This window comes from Branchiostoma lanceolatum, chromosome 4 (genome assembly GCF_035083965.1).
Source record: "Branchiostoma lanceolatum isolate klBraLanc5 chromosome 4, klBraLanc5.hap2, whole genome shotgun sequence".
Lineage (NCBI taxonomy): Eukaryota > Metazoa > Chordata > Leptocardii > Amphioxiformes > Branchiostomatidae > Branchiostoma > Branchiostoma lanceolatum.
The window spans coordinates 14,030,601-14,051,175 of NC_089725.1; the positions used below are offsets into that span (position 1 = coordinate 14,030,601).

The following is a 20,575-nucleotide window of genomic DNA, read 5'->3' on the forward strand; positions in this document are numbered from 1 at the left end:
TTCTTTAGTTGAAAAACGTATATAAACAGAAAAAATGCAATGCAAGCATCAATTTGTAAGAGTTTATAGTGATTTAAGAATATGACGGTCAGTTTGAATTCTTTTTGAATATTTTGGTACTGAACCACTTCTTTGTAACTTTTTGATCCAACTTTGTTCTATTCTATCTGCAGTGAAAGGGCTGACCCAAACTACCACAAAGACAGGTTAAAAGAAGGTGCAAATATCAACAAATCTCTGGTAACCCTAGGAACAGTCATTTCTGCACTAGGTAAGTTCTTACACAGAGCAAGGAAAACCATTCTGTCTTTCCATAGTTTTTTTCTAGATTCTTGATTTTTATCTACTACTTCTTGGTTATTGACTCCTTGAAACTGAAAACTCTGAAATTGAAAACTGATTGGTATTTTATCTTCAAACTCTACAGCCTTTTTCAATATCTTTAAAAAAAACACATTTTTAGCATTAATACGTATAACGTAGCTGTTCAATTCTGACATTGTTCTTGTACTAAGACTTTCACACATACCTTAACGTTCATTAACTTTTTCTCCACCCTTACTCTGATCTTCATCTCGAGTAACCGACCCATCCTTGTGTTTGTTATTGTCCTCCTCCTTGCCACCCAACTAACCTCCGGACAGCCTACCAACAGGAGAAGGGCGTTACAAGTTCGCCCTGGACATGTGAGACCTCTTAATTCTCGCGCTCTCTACTGCTGCTGCTATGCATCTTTGCCTTTTTTAAAACAAAACTTCCTCCGCCTGCAAGTTAATAATACACAGTATGCACTCTTACTCTGTCACTGATCAGCGTTTCTTCAGACATGGCACAAACACATACAGGTGATAAGCCACACTGGGAACAAGTAAACATCTTTTCAAATGTCATGATGATGCTCTTGCTATTGACAGCCAGAATCAACCTGCATTGCAACTGCATTCCATGCAATGCTGCAACTTGCTTGCAAACCATTTAAACTGCATTTAAAATGTAATTAAAAGAAAAATTTCAATGATATGGCATTAATGCTTAGTGATTGTCATTTAATGTAATTAGATGATGGGCAGCATTGGGGGAATCTGTGTACCAGCGTGACAATTCATATCATATTTCACATTATGAATGACTTCAATTTTTTTTTAAATCAGCATTTTGCACCATTGCACTGCAGCATTAGATATCACACTGCTCCAAACAAACTGTTCTATCCTGTATTGACTAATAGATATGCTTATTTCCAGCTGAGAACTCCCTGCTGTCGGCCAGTACGGAGAGTTTCGGCAGCATCGGGGATGACCTGGGCTCCTCCCTTGGCAAGGCTGGGAAGAAGGTGGCTTTTATCCCCTACAGGGACTCTGTACTGACGTGGCTCCTCAAGGACAGCCTAGGTGGAAACGCAAAGACAATCATGATAGCAGGTCCGTGGTAATACTTTCATGGATTCTTATGGTTCTTGAATATTGTAAATGAATTGATTGTGTATGTCTCTTTTCGTGATAGATCATCATAGAAATAACTGATTGATGTTATCTGTTTCATTTGATAAAGGCCCAGGTTATTGACAGGATATAGTAGTATCCAGTATTTGATTATACTGCTGTGGGGCTTTCTGACACGTGTAGGCAGCAGTCGGCTAGTCTTCACACCAAGCGGCTCTGTCCAGCGTTTCCATACTGGTGAGACCGCACACCTTAATGTCCTCTTTTATTGCTCTGCAGCCATCTCCCCTGCCAGCATCTGTTACAGTGAAACCATCAATACCTTAAGATATGCCAGAAGAGCCAAGAGGATTGTCAACAGACCCAAGATCAATGAGGTAAGTACTATTTATCATATTTTTTCCTTAAAGTTTGAATTATTGAATACCTTTTCCTCTTTTTTTGGATCATATATGATATCACATGAGCCAATTAAGTTAGTTGTAACTTTGACTTTCTGTTGTTACGAAATTGTCCCTTCTATGTAAGGAAGATATTTGTGAACACAGCGGTAGGCTAATGTTGCTCCCACAGTTTGAAGTGATCATTTACATTCTACAGCCTATAGTTCTCTGATAAATCTTTTTGAAGTCTCATTAGATAAATCTAGCCTCTACCAGGCTCCGCGGGATGGCTGGGAAAATAGTAGAGATTGACCGTAATAGAGTGAATAGTGTGCCAAGGGAGTTAGCTACGGAGAGAGGACAGTCTGCCATCCACGGAGCCTGTCGGGAGTCGCTGAGAAGAAAGGGTATCAAATTAATCCCCCAATTATCTGCACAAAGGAACTAACTCAGCGCTGAAGATCATTTAGGTCGTAAATCGCTCAGCGCGCAGTGTGGCGCGGCCGGCCGGGCGTGTATGTAGGAAGCCAGCTGTGTGTGGGACAAAGGTCACACGCGGGTGGCAGCAGAACGCACCAAAAATTATATTCTGTATCAAGATGCTTGCATTCTCGGTATTTCCTCGCTAAAATATAATAGAGACATTTTGATTTGTTGAACAAATGGTCTAAAGTCGATTTTTTTCTGCAACGAAATGTAATATGTTTACGAGATATTTACGTTGCTGTGCGGTTAATCTGCAGCGAACAAGCGGGGAAATACGGTAGACATTTTTTCCTTGTTGAATTCAGCCAAACTGCACATTTTAGAGGCTTATGGTGGCAACAAACGGTTCGGGCTAGTTGAGGCAGGACGGTGTGGCCTGAAAACAAAATGTTTTACCAGCCGATGCCCCCGTCAGAAGTCCGACGAATACAGAAATCTCCACGACGGCATCGAGCCGGGCCCTGCCGCAAACTCGTAGCCAAACATTCCCGGGTTCTTTATACCCACGCGGCGCACACGCGTACGATCGACTACCATCGCAGTACAAAAACTGTCACAGATAACTACATCAGAGGACAAAAAATATCGCTTAAACTACGATGTAGGGTACTGGTCTGGACCGTTATGACTTCAAACAAGGACATTATAATGTCCTTGCTTCAAACTTTCGTGATCTCTGACACTTCCTGTCTACATGTTCGCTGGTGGGCTGCTCCTGCCCGGGCCGTCACGGCCGAGTCGGAAAGCAATGAAAGGATTATTTAGCTACTTCGCACCTATTAGATAGCGATTAGTGGACATCAAACAAGATAGCGACTCCCGACAGGCTCCGTGGATGGCAGACTGTCCTCTCTCCGTAGCTAACTCCCTTGGCACACTATTCACTCTATTACGGTCAATTTCTACTATTTTTCCAGCCATCCCGCGGAGCCTGGTAGAGGCTAAGATAAATAATGGTCTACCTTCTTTGGGGATGGAGACAGTAAAACAGTCACACAAGGGCCTAATCATGTTTGAGTGCCGCAAGTTGCCAATTTGCTTGCAAGACAGTACAGAAATATCAAAGGATTTTGGAACAGATGTATGCTCAGTAGAACAACTAACCTAATACTAGCATAGGGAGAGGTTCCTATAGGCTACATGGCTGTACAACAGGGAGAATTACATTCGGTTACTTAATAGGTTTTTGTTATTTGAAGGAGGTAGACTTTCCATTTAAACAGGATCCCTACCGATCCTTCTTGAGCTAATCTTGTCATTTGACAACTGTGCATTGTACAAGTATCAGAGCTAGTAGTAATGAATCATCTCACAATGTTATCCAGTGTTTAAGGTTGTTGAACTTTGTATGTCCTCCTTTATTGCAGGATCCAAATGTGCATCTGATCAGGGAACTCAGGGCAGAAATCGGGAGATTAAAGAAACTGCTGCAGAACCACGACATGGTAGGTCTTAATTTTCTTTATTTTCAATGAGAAGAATTGTTCATGTTACATTGTACATTGTATTTGACTGGTTGTTCTGGTTCATTCAACATGTGCTATATGTCTTGAATTGTTCTCAAAATTCCCACTTAATATTTACTTTTCCTCAAGTGACCCTGAATTTCTTTGAGCACTCCCATTCATCTTGTATCAAATAGATTTTGGTTCCCTTTTCCTCATTTTTTGGATACATTTTTATATACCTGCTTGCAGCTTGGTTTATCTGAATATTTATTTCTGACTGTGTTTGACTGTCAGGGATTTATTTGAATGATAAATTGCATTGTTTGATGTTAAGATTCTTCTTGGTTTTCTTACACCTTTGCTTTATTATTTCTCTCTCCCTCCCCTTCCTTGTGTAACAAAAGGCAAGGTTATACCTTATGAATGGACACAGCTCGTACAACAAGGTACTTTCACCTGGACCTGCATTTTCCCTAGAGAAGCATGACAAATACAATGCAGAGTGACATACCTGTTTTGTATTCAAGCATGCACCCTCAACTAACCAACTGTACTTTGGGAACTTGCTCCATTCATTGGGGAAAAGCATAACAGCCATTCCATTTTGTTCATGTTGCTGTGAATGAAATGAATAACCAATACAATCATGTAAGATGTATAGATGAGTTATCAAATAAATGAGTGTTGAATGCCATGCTTCAAGGTGACCCCACTAATACACACCTACCATGCACTACAGCCATACAAGTGTTATAAACTGTATAATATTGTTTCTTAGTTCCTTTTTTAGAACACAGTTGGTCAGTTCATATCCATTTGTATCAAGTCCTTAGATCTCTTTGATTTCTGACATAAGTGTTTTCCATGTTACAGAGGAGCTCCAGTTTGTCTCTAAACGAGGACAGGAACCAAGTCATCACAGAGATGCTCATAAGAAACGAAGAGAAGGTACGACAGTTTTTTATGTTATCATCTAGTCTGTACTATTCATAGTCTTTCAAAACAGACGAATACTTACTATCACCAGTCTAGGCAGTATGATAGTTTTAGAATTAGAAGCTACAAAACAGTGTATTCTATACTGTCGGACATTGTCTTTCGTTTGAATATGTCAGATGTATGTGTATGTGCAAATATTTATATTATACCCGATAATAGTCAGTGTTGTATCATTAGTATCAACATGAATAGATGTCCCTTTATTTTGGCTCAGTTATTATCTAACTCAAAGGGAGTCCACATGTCTTGCCATGTTTGATTTCTTCCTTAATGACTTTGTTGTTTTTCTCCTCCCTCCCCACCACAGGTAGAGCAGCTGACGAAGGACTGGTCAGACAAGTGGGAGGAGACCCAGTCCATAATACAGGTAACACAGCTGGATGTACATGTCAGCATGTCTCTGCTAAACATACTGGTCTCCTGGTTACAGGGGATTCTTCTCTGTTAGGGATGCAACTTAATCATTAATCTTCCCCAGTCTTAGGTCAATGACCCCTTCAGAAAGTCCACTTAGATGCGATATATGATTCGTAAAAAGGTTATAATTTATAGCCGTTGTAGTCAGCAACAGGTTTCGTAACGTTTTTCTCCTTTACTGCTTTAGGCAATGTTCATTTATCATCATGTTGTATTATATTGTTTTGCTTATTAAGTCATGTCTGTTTGGCAAGGGTCAGTAAAGTGCCAAGAAAACAAGCAAACAAATAAGCAAATGAAAAGGTCATTCCACGTAGTTGCTTGAAAGTTTTTGTTTTTTGTTTGTTGTTCGTCAAAGACACAAAGGATGTTTCGAAATCGTGATCAGTTTACCGTATCAACTGTCTCAACACAAACAGTTTTCTCAGTGCTGAAACTCATTCATTCGCTCACATTTTTATGTCTTCTTGCAACCCAGAAAAAAAGAGGTTGCTGTACACCTGTTTGTTGGGAAAGTGAATGGAAGCATTGAAGCAACAGGCGGTTATTTCAGTTGCCAGCTGGTTTGCCTTGGCTTTGATCCATTCTCTATTTTCAACCACTCGTGTGATGTCTGCCAGTCACAATGCAGACACGCCTGGTAGCTGATATGTTTTGCTTAATTTTTCCACACCAAACAAATGGCCCGGCAGACCAACTGTCACGATGTCTGTTTACCAAACATAAATACATGGAAGTGAGCGGTCTCCCTTCTACAGACCTGTTTGGACACCAGGTGACTTTGTTGTATCTGCTGTGAAAAGACTGGCCGGGTCAAGCTAGAAGAGGTTAAGTGACTAACGGTGTAATGTTCCCAAGGACAGGTCAGGCTTTAAGATCAGGTGTGCAGAGAGCCTGGAGAATTTTCCACTTTCTTAGCAAATTTCGTGAGCAAACAGAAGTGATGTCTTTTTTTTAATCAAGTCATGAAAAAAACAAGAAGTCTTAAGTTACCTTTGAACCAGAGTCTACAACTTTTCTGTGATTGCTGATTTGCTGAACTTACAGTCAAGTATCAAACAAAGAAATCACAGTCTGTGATTAGTATCTGTTGGTCCAGTGAAGTAATGGTAGGAGTCCTGGAATGTTGATTGGCATAATTGATGAAGGGAGTGACCAATTTTTATTCCATTACATTAAACTCTTTTGATAAGACCATCTTAAAATCCGAAACAGGTGTTTTCTATTAATGGTTTAGTATTTTCAACCGGAAAGTATTACTTCACTTACAAAGATGAGTAGCCAATTTTGTGTTTGTTCAAAATCAATGGTCATGATTATGTACATCCTGCTTTGATGTAAGCAGATGTTTTCGAAGATTTGTGAAAGATTCCCACACAAAAACTCACTTGACTTCATGTAGGGAACGACCAATTCTTATTTTTCCCACAAGCTAGCTGTCTTGTTAAGTGGTCAGCCCCCATATAAAGCCAGATCCAAACAGCAGTGGTCACTTGCGGTCAGGGATTAGATTAAACCTTTGAAACCACTTGGGAGGTTGTCCACTGACCAGCCTTTCTGACCAACTGTATCACCAAGAACTTATACAGGTTTTAGCGTCTCCCTTAAAATGTTTTCTCATTCTGCTATTTATAGCGTGCAGATGAATAGCCCGTTCCAAACATTTAAGAAAGAGCAGTCTAATCTCTTGTGCACAAAAAGCGAAATGTTTCTTTCTCGGTCGGGTCTTAAAGATTAACGGATTTAAGGATCTGCAGCTTTCCCAATCTGCCCAAGTTTCGACCCCCCGCCACCGACGAAGTGAAAGGTGTTTTGTCTCCTCGTAAGGACCATCTCTTGTGCAAGCAGTCATGCATTCCTGTGCCTGGTTACCATGGGAACCTTTCATCCCGCCCTGCAAGGTGTGCCTTGTTGACATGTTTTTGAGGTGCTGAGGAGGAGAAGTAGAAGTGGTGCAAACATTTTCTGTTTGTGATGGGTCGTGTGTTAGCTCTCTTGTGGTGACCTCACTGTGACCTGCCGAGTTTGTAGATCAGAGAAGAGCTTCAGTGTCTTCAGTAGATAATTCTAAGACTAACACCCCAAACAAGGGATGTCTGGAAGTAATGATAACATATAAGGTCTGAAGCAAACCCATTCTGTTGCAAGGTATCCTAAAGAATCGTTCTAAAGAAAAAAGCCCTTAATAAGATTTTGAGAAAACAGAAACAGATTTGTGTGAATTCAATGGACAGGTGTAATTTTGGTTTACAGTACAGTACAGTATAGGGGTGGATACCGGTTCGGCTCGATCAGGTTCGAGTTCAGGTTCAGGTCCAGAGGTTTAGGTTCAGGTCCGGACCTGAACCTAAACCTGATCCTGTCTAGATGATATCTTACTCTTAATAATCTTACATTTTATCAACCCAATTTCAATGTTAACCTTATTTTTGATGCCTTCTTTGTCAATACAGAGAGGAGACACAGAGCACTAACAGGCAGATAGAAGATACAAGACACTTTCATTTTCAACAAACGTCTTTGCTCAGAGATCTCAAAAAGTCAACTAAACAAAAAATCACTCCAGACTAACTTTTAGACCTAGGAGCACTGTGCTCCTAACACAAAAAAGTTAGGAGCACCAGCAAAAATCTAGGAGCACCACTACAAAAAGTTGGAAGAACAAGCAAAAGTCTTGGCCATACCAAATAATACTCCTATTAACAACCGGGAATAAAATATTTGAATAGATCATAAAAGATAAAAGCCTACATTGATGCTGCAGAACAATTGGCAATTCAAGTTATTCAATACTTTCCTGCATACTAAATGATACTAGTATGAGGGATTTTTAGAAAAATTGGGCATAGGTTCCCCGGCTGACCCCTAACCGGGGGCCCACGGTGCCTCAAGTTCAACAAGTTGAAAAATACACAATGGCATTTTTTACTTGGAACAAGGCAAGTAATGATTCACATAACCTTGAATGATAAATAAATAGATAACTCTAAAATGTATCTATTGGTTTCATGACCAAAACAAATAAAGTCACATTCCATAATTTGAAACTTTTCTGCTGCCATCAAGTTCAACATTTTTACAGGCATTTTTTTCACCCCCACCCTCTGTCTACAAATAATCCAAAATACTTTAATATCCTTGAAATTCTTGCTCAATAGGATCAAAAATTATCTGTTTGTTCGGTTCCTTTGAAACGCACAGTTCAAACTTCGCGCGTCAGGACCGCGGCGCCGCCATCCAATGACAGGCCGACGGCATGGAGAAAGCCTTGCTATGCATTATAGACCGCAGCAGAATGAAACTAGCACCATAATGACGGGCAGATCATTAGTTTTGATATGATATCGGTGACAAAGGGAAAATTTAATATTTTTGGGGGATAAAATTCCACTTGAATTGATTCATCGATTTTTGATCGTAAAAATTATCACTTGAACAGGTGAAAAATGACCGCAGGAAACAGGCCTTGCATTCTGCTGCGGTCTACAATCATCATGGCGGCGGTCCTGAACGCAGAGCGCACGGCTAGCGCTTTACTTTCATCGGCAAATTTCTGGCGTTTGAAACATTTTACAAATCAAACAAATACATCACAAAAGAGAGAAACTTATATCCTTTATTTCTATGGGTAACTTTGCCACTAGGAACGGATAGTTTTTGTACCGCGGGTGTGGGAACATGATAGAAAATTCACCTACGGTAGCGTTGGAATACCTAAATATTTTCAGCTTACCGCTAAGTTCTGCAGCCATTATCCTGGCGCAGATCGTAATTTTTGATTGTCGCACCGTGCGACCGTGATTTTAAATCTAGTCGCATTCTCAAAAAAAACTGGTCCCATGTGCAACTCACACAGTCGCACTCACGAGCGCTGCCGGGCGGGCGGCGGCACTCTCAGACTCGGAAAAAAATATTTGTTGCATTACATGTTACTTTGTTTTGACTTCCGGGTCCAAAAAACCGGTTCACTACATTCGGTTTTTTTGAACCGGTTACCGCATGTTTTTCCGGTCCAAACCGGTCCAGTCGAACCGATATCCACCCCTAGTACAGTACAGTAACATAAGTATCATTTTCAAGTCTTTGAAATCCCATTGCACCTGGAACTTTTGCATTTGCTTTGTTTAGCATCCCCTGTTCTTCCCAATATTGTGACTACCACAGTGACAAGATCTGAAAGAAGATAATCAGACATGCCAACAGCTGAAGTAAATACTGACAGGACAGGTGTACTCTCCACTCCCTTTGTAACTAACTGTTACTGTCCCTACCTGAATTCTTCTAACTCAACCTGGAAAACAATTGGGCCAAGGCTCTCGAAAAAGTCTGGCTTGCAACCAGGTGGCATAGCCTGAAAACAAAGTGGTCCAAAAGAGTATGAAGTTATAATTACACGAACCTGTATGGACTATTCAATAGACAGATGGAACCAAGTACAGAATTCCACTTGTCACCACCTGTTCCATACACCTGTTTTCTTCATCGATCTTACTGAGCATCAAGATATGAACGGTTTCTATGCAATCGAAGACAGATGGATAGATTGTAGTTCCCAGTCCCCTTATCTGTGTAAATGTACACATTTAATAACGTGTTTCCTGTATCACTGCACCAATACAGGAACTGCTTAGCTCCAAATTACGGCTAAGAGGGCTAATGCGTTCTGCAGTGTTTCCTACTGTTTTTTTAAATCACTTTCAAGTGGGTGAGAGGTCCCCCTGGATTTAGTAATTACTGGGTGCTCATGGGGTTTGAGGTGCTAAAAGATAACAGCTTACTTCAGGACTGATAAGCTGTAGGTTGCTAAGCAGTGGGCAGTGTATGCTGTTGAGAAAAGCAGGGAAAGCAACAATCATATCCCACCTGTTAAATTGAGGCTTACTGGGGCATGAAATGTAGATGATATTGAGGATTTATTGAGAAGTATTGAAAGTCTATGAAGGGGTAATTTGTAAATGTACTATTTTAATAACTGTAGTTCAAAATAGAATGTATAGATTGACAGACTCTACTCGGTAGTTTCTGGACTCATTGAGATTTCTTTGCTTACTAAATGTAAAATTTCAATGTATAAGATTTTCTTTGATATTTCTATCTGTACTATACCATCAAGACAGCCAGTGTGGAGTGCTTTTTTTATGATCGTCAATCCTTTATTATTGTATTCGACATTTGTCATATTTATGTGTATCACTTTTACCATTAAAGTCCCTGTTTGACAGGTCAGAGATGCATCCCTGCATTGTGTTGAGGGCTGTTCCATTTGGACAGGTGAAGGAAGGATTGCTTTCAGAAAGCCTTTTAATGCATGTATCTTACAGCAGAAGAGAGAAGAAAACTGTATTAAGAAATTCCTTCAGAATGGAGGTTGAAAAGTCATTGTCTGACCACCCCTGAAGGTTTCAAATGGAAAGGCCCTTGATTAACAAATGTGAACTTTTTCCCTCTCGTTGTTTCCCTTTCAACAGGAGACACGGTTGGGCCTGCGTAGACCCAGCAGTGTAGGTGTGATAGTGGAGTCACAACTACCTCACCTGATAGGCATGGATGATGACATGCTGTCTACAGGCATCGTTATCTACCACCTGAAGGTGCGACCGGCCGACCCCCGCAGTCATCGTTAACTCACTCCGCTAATGTCTGCATGGGTTTTCACGCCTCAGGACCATTGTCTGGACTCGCAGATTCCTGCTGAGATGTTAAATGCCAATTCAGTGCAATTTGTACAAATCTTTTGCCTTAAGATATACGTTTGGAGACTTTCTGTTGTCCAATTGGATGCTTGGAAGCACACAAAAAGAATGTCGTCTATCGTAGTTTCACTGCAACTTGAATGTCTTCAGACAATTCAAGCAAAGCCGAATCGATAAGATTAGAAAGGAAAAACAAGAGATAATAAAGCACACTTTTAGTAAAACGTTTTCCTCCAAATTATTAAATCTGAAGAATCCACAACTGTCCCTCAGTGAAAACCAATGCTACATGCATGTATGTACAGCTGCTTGTGACTAACTCCTGCTTGCCAGCCTCTGACACACTGCCTGCCTTTTTTGCTCTGCTTACTAACACTATAGGACAGTAGACTAGGCTTGCGACGAACTTGCTGCTCCCCTGCGGCTGTGGTAGTAGACTCTGAGTTTCCCCATCTTATCGGAATGGCTGACACTCTACTCAGTACAGGCATTGTTATTTACCGCTTGAAGGTGAGGTGCATTGAGCTGAGATGCATCAACATAAAAAAATGCACGCTGCAAAATCATGATCACTTTAATTCACAATCATGATCACTTTCTGCACTCCGCTACTTGCCAATCTTATTACTCCAGAACTATAAGCATGAGCACTAGCACTAAATAATTATTTACTAAAATGAATCAACTCCTTTTGTTGTGGGTTTGTCCTTTCCAATGAACAAAATTCTAATTTGCATCAAACTTAATTGTGTAAATGAATGTGATGTATTGTGCCATCTTAATTTTCTTAATGTCAGTTGTCACCTTAATGTGAACTTTGTATTCAATACCTTGCATCATCTTTTCAGGATGGAAAAACTATAATTGGAACAGAAGAGAATGAAGATGAACCAGACATTGGTAAGAAAACCTTTTGACTTTTTTCCAAATTACCCATAGATGTGAATGTTTCTTGTACACAATTCATGGAACTAGTTACTAGGAAGTTGGATAGCAAACTTGAGGTAAAGGTAAAGCAGTCATCCTCAATTGAGGTGAAGCATGATGCTTTTTCAAGTAGCTATAGCAATGCGGCTTCGCCACGGCTCATGTTTTTGGCCAAGCACATTGGGTCACCCCTACTCTTCTCGATAAGTGTGTTGGGTTCTTTTACGTGCAGAGGTTTGACGTTTCAGGCTTACGCGAAGCTCCCTCATACACGGGGCCGCCGGCTTTACGTCACCATCCGAAATGACGAATGCCATCCCTTACAACATGTCCAAGCTGAGCCAACCTTAGGATCAAACTCAGGCCCCAGGATCCACAGAATTTGAACCAGCTAGTGCTTGTGCCACGGGGACATGTTCAAACTGTACTTAATTTTATCCCTTTTTTTGTTTCCCAAAGTCCTAGACGGGCCCTTCATGGCAAAGGAGCACTGTGTCATCAGGAATGAGAACAACACAGTTTTCCTCCATCCTGTAAACAACGCTGCCTGTGCAGTCAACGGTATGGACATCACCACGCCGATCAGGCTCAAGCAAGGTGGGGACACTTTTCAATGATCGCTTAAGCCCCCCTCTCACTGGACCCGCGGCACGCTGGCGGCATCACTGCGGCCGATCGAATTGACAAGGCACTCAACGAATTTAATAAAAAAAAACGTTTTGTGTGTTTTGTTGTCTTTTTGGTCATACCTGTACATGTACATTTTGAATGATATTCCCATTATAAAGTCAAGGGTAACACAAATTCAGTTTGGGAAGCAGCAATGACGCCAGCGAGCCGCGGGTTCAATGAGAGGGGGCTTTAGTACATGCACATATGCAGAAACACTTGTGAGAGACCCTTTGAACTGTCAGCATCCTACAAACTTGCATGCCCCCAAGAAGGAAAGGGATCATAGTGTTTCACTTTAATAGTATGTCCACTTTGTTGGTGGTGAAACTATGATATATGGGAGACGTGACCATGAATTTTAAGCAGGAAATCAAGAATGAAAGGTTGTTCAGTCCTAACAGGGTTCAGGAATTCAAACGAGTGTTTCTTTACTATTCATGTTTCTTAATGGTGTGAAAAAAGTCAGTTTATGGTTCCATAATCATTACCCTATAGCAGAAAAAGGGAGTGGTAGAAATTCTTTCCCATAGGTAATGATGGGTTAAAAAAAGGTTCAGCTTTGTGGTGATATGACTCAATAAGTGAAGGGACTAATCAAGTTATTAGCACGTGTCACTCAGTATTTATGACAGGTGTTGTAAAACTACAGAAACAAAGTGGTCCTTTGACAGCACTACCACAGGTGTAAGATAAGGTGTGTCATACCTGGTAAATCTCAGGTTTGAAAATTACATGCAGGTTGTCAGAAGCACTGACCTTTTGGATTGAAATGAGGTTATAAATGGACAGGTGTACCAGTTGCTGTGAAACCAATCTTTTGGGGGATCAAATGTTAATTTTGTTTTATGTTCTGGTGTTCTCTGAAAATGCATTCAGGCCATTCTCCAAAAATATCATACTCAAATCTGTACTAGTGACCACCTTTGCATAAGGACCACCTGCCCATTGTGGCCACTTTTTGGTGGACCCTTAGGTTACTTTTCCCATTGATGTAGGCATTAAGAATCCTGTCTGTAGTGGCAACCTGCTCTACTGTGGCCATATTCCTCAAGTCACTTGAGTTGTCACTGGAGACAGGTTTGACTGTATTTCAAAATGGTTACAAAGTGAAAGGCTGGCTAAGACAGACATACGTTTTCACAGGGAAAAATTTACCTCCTATAGCAACACTGTTGGGCAACACACTTGTAAAGGTATCTGTCCGGGAGACTTGTGCTCAGACAATATAGAGCTATGTTCATATTGTAGTTAGCCGCTGATCGGAAAGATTGGGCTTAAACTGAAATTGTGTGCATGGTGAATTATGTATGAGGAACAGGTGTTCAGTACAGTGTCAGACGAACTCCTGAGTAACCACAGAAACCTAAACTTTGTAAAATCTCGCTGTAGAAGTACTTTGCTTTGTGTGAAATGCATTACTAACTATTCTATCCTCTCACATTGCTTTAGATTGCATTCAGTTATACATGTAACTGTTAGAGAAGAAAATAGTTGTTTTCCACATTGAAGTTATTTGTGATCTCTCTCTTGCAATGTTTCTGTAGACAGTTATTTCATATATTACACCCGAACAGTTAGGAAAGCAAGAAAAGTATCTCTAAGATAAGAATCTGGGATGCCATTTGCATGCCCCTAACCCAGGTTGTCAAATGATTGTATCTTTCGCTCCATTTGAGCCTCCGATTATGCAATTATGTTGAGCCTAATCAGGCATGGAAAGTCCCTCCAGGTGATGAGACATTGTTGAACTGTAACCCTTGGCATGTTGTGTGTCTTTCATGGCCTGTAGTTCTGGACATTCAGGATACTAGTATCTGAAAGGAAATTGCTCTCTTCATAGAATTAGGACCGGGCAGTTTAATAGTTTGACAAAATTCATGTGGCTACAACTTAAAATTAGATTAGATTGTTGAAGATACTGTGTTTTCTAGTAGTAGACCTTGAAAGCTTTTAGCCAAGACCTCCTTGAAGACTGAAGTGAAACTCAATATTATTATGGTGTACATAATCGGTACCTTATGATATTCATTGTTGGTCTAAGATTTCTTGTTCTTTGTGTGACAAAAATTCTAAATGCAGCTCTACAGCATCAGCAGCTGCTGAGGTTGTACTCTAGTCATACAGTTTCAAATATACTACTGACTGTTTGAACTTGGGTGTCTGTGAAAGGGGTTTCTACTACAACTTGGGGTACAAGCTGTTTGGAAAATCATTTAGTCATGCCATTTTCCCCCTGAAAGGACCTCTCCTCAACAGGGCACACTGTGACACACTGCACCATTATGAAGAAGAGAAAAACCTTTTGTTCCCTGCCTTTGACCAGTTACAACTGTTTGGCCTGATTATGTCAAATGGGGATATTTTGATCTAGTGGTAGTGGTTAGGTGACCTATCCATCTAACCTGCTTGTATAGTAACAAAATCCTCCCGCTTGAATGAAGGTCTCCCTTTGATGAGATTGTCCAATAACAAATTAGGTAGTGTCCAACCACCCAAAGAGTATGAACCTCTGACAAGATACAAGTCTGTACTGGGCCCATTGATAAGCAGCTTAGCAGCGCCACCTAGTGAGCAGACTCAAAATTACAGCACAGGCACCCATCATCTGACATCATGTGTTCCCTTTACAGGTGCAGTGATTCTGCTGGGCAAAATGCACATGTTCAGGTTTAACAACCCCTTTGAAGCTGCTCGCCTCAGGAGGGAGAGGAGTACGGGAAGTGTGAGTATTCAGTACAAATTCTTATCGACCAACATACGCGATTTATGGTGCCATTTGCAATGTACTTTGTTACAACTTAAACTACAAAATTGCAATGTTCAATTTAGATGCAATGTTAAGATAACATTTAGGAAGATATTACAAATGTTTTTTTTTCAATTCAAATCCATTGTTTTTGATCAAATTGCACTTAGGTGTGTACCGCTGTTATTATTTTTCTCAATTCTCACAAAAAAGAAAGGGCTGTATCATTTTTGACAAATTGAAGGCACCGTTGCATGCTACATGTGCCAGTAGATATGCAGCACAATGTATGTATCACCGTGCAGCTGTAGTACTTACATCAGCCACAAGGGGGCACTGCTGTCTGGTAACAGGTGTAGCTTTTGAACAATATATTAGTTTGACACTAAATTCTAAAGGCTCTTGAACAACAGGGTAAAAATTTAATGTTGATCCAAGTGAATAAACATTGAAGAAAAAATATGTTGTTGAATTGCCCACGAGTTGAAAATGAATCTACAAAGCTTGATGTGTTAGTTTGTCAGCATTTCTGACGTTGTTTCCAACAGATGAATGGGGTAGGACTGGGCAGCACCATGTCCCTGAACTCAGATGGAGAAGGAGAGTCTCCCCCTCCCCTCATCCCCTCCCCTCTCTCACCCAGGAGTGTTCTCAGCCTATCGTAAGTACATCGGATATTTCTTTGATTTTGATACAAAACGAAGGTATGATCAAGGACACAATGGTGGGATGACACGCAATATTCCAAGATAATTCAAGAAAAATATTGGCTGTCCTTTACATTCTGAAAAATGAGAAATTCTCTAGCTATTGTAAGTACATCTGTTATTTATTTGATTTAACTTAGTTTGTAACTGAAAAGAAAGCATGCAGGACGATATGGAATATTCCAAGATAATCAGAATTAAAGAAAACAGTGGCTGTCCTCCAAAATTCTAAAAATGAGAACTTTATCCTTTTATCAACTTGAAAATGTTCGCATGAAAAAGGGATAATTTGGTTAGAATTATTAACAATTGCTTATCTACAATAAATTTATAAAGATATTCATTAGGCAATGAATTGTGAACAATTCATATAGTAGTTTGTGCTTTGTTGAGCAGACTCCTCTTTATGTGTATGAAATATGGCCTCTACAAGCTTAGCACAAATGCTGCAGAAAGAGATAGTTGAAATGATAATGGAGTTTAGTCAATGAGAACTGATCCTGGCCTACAGCACTAGTATTCAGTTCACGTCTTAACTGTTCAAGAGTCATATGAATGCGGCTTAAGTCAGAAGTGGTTGCTAACTTGAGAGCGCTAGCAAATTGCTCTTGGAATGTGCATTTGGTCTGATTAGTATTCCACCTGCAAACAACGTTACTGATTTTCCTATACAGAGGAATATTCGGGCCAGCACTGTGGAAGGATCAGAAAGAGCTTTGCTAAGAATAACCAACGTTCTCGTCTGATAACAGGGTGCTTTCATGTTTGAATGAAAGTATGTCATAGCAGGGGTTTCAGCTTTCAAGTCATCACTAATGTGCTTAAAAGTATACGCTCCTGCAATGGTATTAACCTAGCTGTGTCATCTGTCTTTGAGGAGGTATGGACGACAGCGATGAAAGAGGAGTATCGGAGACCATGCTAGCCTGCATACATAATTGTACAATTGCAGTTATATATATGCACCTGCCCTACCTATGACTTTTGTAGGTATACAGTATGTATCAAGTATTGCAAAAAGCCTATGCATCCCTTAGTTCCCACAGGACATGCATATATGCACATTTTTCTATCTCTGCATACCCGGTACTTGACATGTACGTAACTGTATGATATTTACATGTATCCCTTAAATCTATTGCATTGCAAGTACATGTACATTGTATATATGACTAGAGATTCTGTTTCTGAAGAGTGAGCATTATCATGACATACAAATTGCGCCTGAAATCAATTTTCAAATGACCTTACAGTATACTCTGTGAAAATAAGAATATAAAAGCAGTTTGTGAAATTAGCCATTGCATCATTTACAGGCAAACTAACTCTTGGCACATGTATTGTATATACATGTATAAGACACCACATATATGTAATGGGGCTAACATGTTATTTTGCAAACTGATTGTAACGGAAAAAATACTCTGGCCAATTCACTCTAACTAAGTACATACACGTACATACCGGAAGCATTCTAGACAAAGAAATTCTAGTCAGAGCCTGGATATTTCTGGATTTGAAAAGTTGCCAATTCCAATGGTGCAACATCAAAAGAGTGGACTCTTATGGACAAGATAATGACAGTAGGGGATGTTGCCTGTCAGTTACTGAATGATGTATTTATATTCTATAGTGGTGAGGGTAGTCCTGTTCCTTTCCCCTGCTTCTAATTAACTCCATTAGTACATCTCCCCAGGGGTCTCTTCTTTTGTAATGATACTCATCCTACCTTTTACTGCAATTAACTGCTCTTATCTCATGGGGGGGGGGGGTGTTGAAACAAACCAGTCTGCCAAGGTAGCCAAAGGTTCATCTTGATAGAAAACAGCATGCAAGTTTTCTAAGCAAAAAAAGAGAGCTTAGCTATAAAATTTAGTTGAATGTATGGAACAAGTAACTGTAAGCATTCTACATGTAAATCAGTTAAAAGTTCACTAAAGGATTTGAATTTCTTTAATTTTCAAAAGTTCTTATTAATGCCAAACTGTGTGGACCTAATAGATATATTATTCTTGCACCTCCATGTTGAATGTTCCCTAACCAGAATACAGATTTGGTAAATTATATTTATAAGCCCTTGGCAGGCAGAAGGTTAGAAATAATTGTAAGGTACTTCGAAACAATTTAGATCAACATGCTTCATATGCTAAAACTGAAACCATGAAATTTGCATGTTCTTATTTAGCTGTAACTGTTTGGTCTATCAACCACTAGTGAATAATAACTGTTGCCATTAAAAATAGAAGTGCAAATCTTAAGTTAATAGGAAAACGGTTAGAATCTTCACAGGCGTCTGTAATTATCCTCTTTTACGACAGTTCATTTTCCGTAATTTGTAGTTTGGTCCCAAAACAAGTAATAGTTATAAAAACAGCATCAAACAGATGCAAAACTACATGTGTATGGTCTGAGCAAGACAGTTAACTGTCAGAGAAAACCAGATTTTGGAAAAGCTGGAGTTACAAGCTAAATCCTGGCTCAGATTAGACAGTCACTGTTGCATGTTGCGATGGGGTTCTCTGACTTTCAGCTACTCCCTAAGAGACTGTCAGCCTCTGTGGTTAATGTTCTGTCTGGTACAGGACGGTTCCTGTCTAACCTGGTCCGTTTCCCCTTCAGGTGGGAGTGGGAACGCTACCAGAAGGTTGAGGCAGAGAAGGTGGAGGAAGCAAGGTAAGACACATTTTGTTACATTATTAAGTTACTCGTGTATTATGATTTAGACTTAGGTTAAAAGTGCAGTTTACTTATTCAGGGCTCGAAATAGTGGGTGCATGTGCACCTGTGTGCACCCAAAATTGGAGCTGTGCACCTAATTTTTTACTGTGGGTGCACTGGTGCACCTAGATATTTTTGTGCTTAATAGGGTAACGGTTCTTTTGCACACTAGCATACAATATAACCTTTTGATGTACTTTATATGATGTATTGCTTGAAATTTGAAATCTGGATAGAATTACAGATTGAAGTTCTTAAGAAAGTCAGTAGTATCAAACTTACGTTTTGCTGACATATGACTTTGTTTCATGTGGTGCACCCAGATTTTTTTTCTGTGCACCTAATTTTTTGAGTTGGGTGCACCTGAGTGCACCTATTTCCAAAAAAGAATTTCGAGCACTGTTATTGCATACATACACGTGTATACACACACACAAACACAGACATGCATCTTCATTGTACATCTACCATACATGTAATATGTAGACTATATCTACAAAATGTACATTGTGTACTTGCATACATTTTTATGTGCCACTGTGCAGGCAAGTTTGGAAAGTACCAGCTGTCCCATTTCACATGTTATTTCCTACCCAGTACATTAAACAGTAAACTTCTTTGTGACCCAACTTTGGCAAATGGATTGTTTCTAACAATAGGGGATTATATATCACGGGCTTGCTCCCATTGTGCACTTGATAACACGTAATTGTTCATGTCATTTCTGGCATTCAATTCACTATCGATATTAGAAATATGTGTCCTGAGCTTAGCATTTATCAATTTGAAATATTGTCATGAACAAGGCAGGTAGGCTCCTGTATTTTACAATGGGGAAATCAGATGTGATGTTTTGTTATCTTTGAAAAAAAACTGTACATGTTGAATATTACACTCTCTATATTGCATGGTAGTCTTCTATATTTAAATGATTTTCCCAGTTCCACTCTGAAAAACCTGCATGTCTGTATAAACGGTATTTTCCCAGCATAGCACCCGAGGTTTAAAGTGTTAGAACAGCCTGAAGGCGCTAACGGCCAAATCCTTTAGTTGATTGCCTGGTAATTAATTCTCCAGACTCGTTGTTGCCTGCAGTAATTGGCCCCATTAGTTAGCATCGATCTTTTATTCACCTCACCTCAACTTGCCGCAATGCAATTATATTATATTTATAGGAGAAGGATATCTTGAGATGAATCAACTTACAATGTCGTCTTGTCAAGCAAGGAGGATTGGATATGCTAGTTCTGATATATTCTATTTGCCTGCTGTTATGGGAACACAATGTGTGCAGTGGTCTGTTCACATCTTACATTGACTCGGTGTGTTTGGGGAATCAGGATCAGATGGGAACCACAACCGATAAGATTGCTTTCAAAGGGTGGGCTCCACAAAGGTGCATTAACAGCTATTCCCACCAACAAAGAACTAGGAGTCTTAGACAGGTGAAGTCCTCAGGGGTATACATGTAGGATCCATAGAGAATTTGCGTGAAAGCTAATTGAATCATCACTCATTTGAATAACAAAGGTAACAAAGGTAACAATGCTAACGTTGCCAACTTTGATGTCCCTCCCAGCAAGTTTTTGAAGGTAAAACTGACTCAAGGTGGTCCTAGTATTAATTTGTCCATTAACATCAATGCTTATAATTCCCCCAGGTACCCTTAAAGACTGCCACATTAAGAAAAAATGTGAATTTAAAGATACAAATGTATCTACTAATGCAGTATCAGCAATCCCCAAGGTATGCACACTGTAGATATCCAGGTGTTCCAGACATTCTTGAGAGGGCCTTGATGACATTGTTTAAACTCAGTGGTTTATGGTAGAAATATGAGTGTTGACGTTATATGTAGCTCAATAAAGCTCAGTACCAGTAGTGCGAATGTTTGAAATCATGGAGTCAAAACAGCAGGATATGTAGAATGTATGCTA

General features: G+C 39.9%; 1 protein-coding gene across 5 annotated transcripts in view; it reads left to right on the forward strand.

Moving 5' to 3' along the window:
- LOC136432749 (mucin-17-like) overlaps positions 1–20,575 on the forward strand; it is a 94,628-nt gene that overhangs the window by 31,717 nt on the left and 42,336 nt on the right. For 3 of the 5 annotated variants that reach the window (XR_010755570.1, XM_066424224.1, XM_066424221.1), the window contains exons 11-24: positions 174–271; positions 645–686; positions 1,245–1,421; positions 1,722–1,819; positions 3,679–3,756; positions 4,164–4,205; positions 4,633–4,707; positions 5,066–5,125; positions 10,644–10,766; positions 11,717–11,768; positions 12,255–12,392; positions 15,098–15,189; positions 15,762–15,874; positions 18,540–18,593. Coding sequence is in view for 4 of the 5 variants with exons in the window: in XM_066424224.1 (XP_066280321.1) it covers positions 174–271; positions 645–686; positions 1,245–1,421; positions 1,722–1,819; positions 3,679–3,756; positions 4,164–4,205; positions 4,633–4,707; positions 5,066–5,125; positions 10,644–10,766; positions 11,717–11,768; positions 12,255–12,392; positions 15,098–15,189; positions 15,762–15,874; positions 18,540–18,593 (1,242 nt within the window). In the remaining variant the exon portion in view is untranslated. The remainder of the gene's footprint in view (positions 1–173; positions 272–644; positions 687–1,244; positions 1,422–1,721; positions 1,820–3,678; positions 3,757–4,163; positions 4,206–4,632; positions 4,708–5,065; positions 5,126–10,643; positions 10,767–11,716; positions 11,769–12,254; positions 12,393–15,097; positions 15,190–15,761; positions 15,875–18,539; positions 18,594–20,575) is intronic. The other 2 variants (XM_066424222.1, XM_066424223.1) reach the window with 2 other exon arrangements.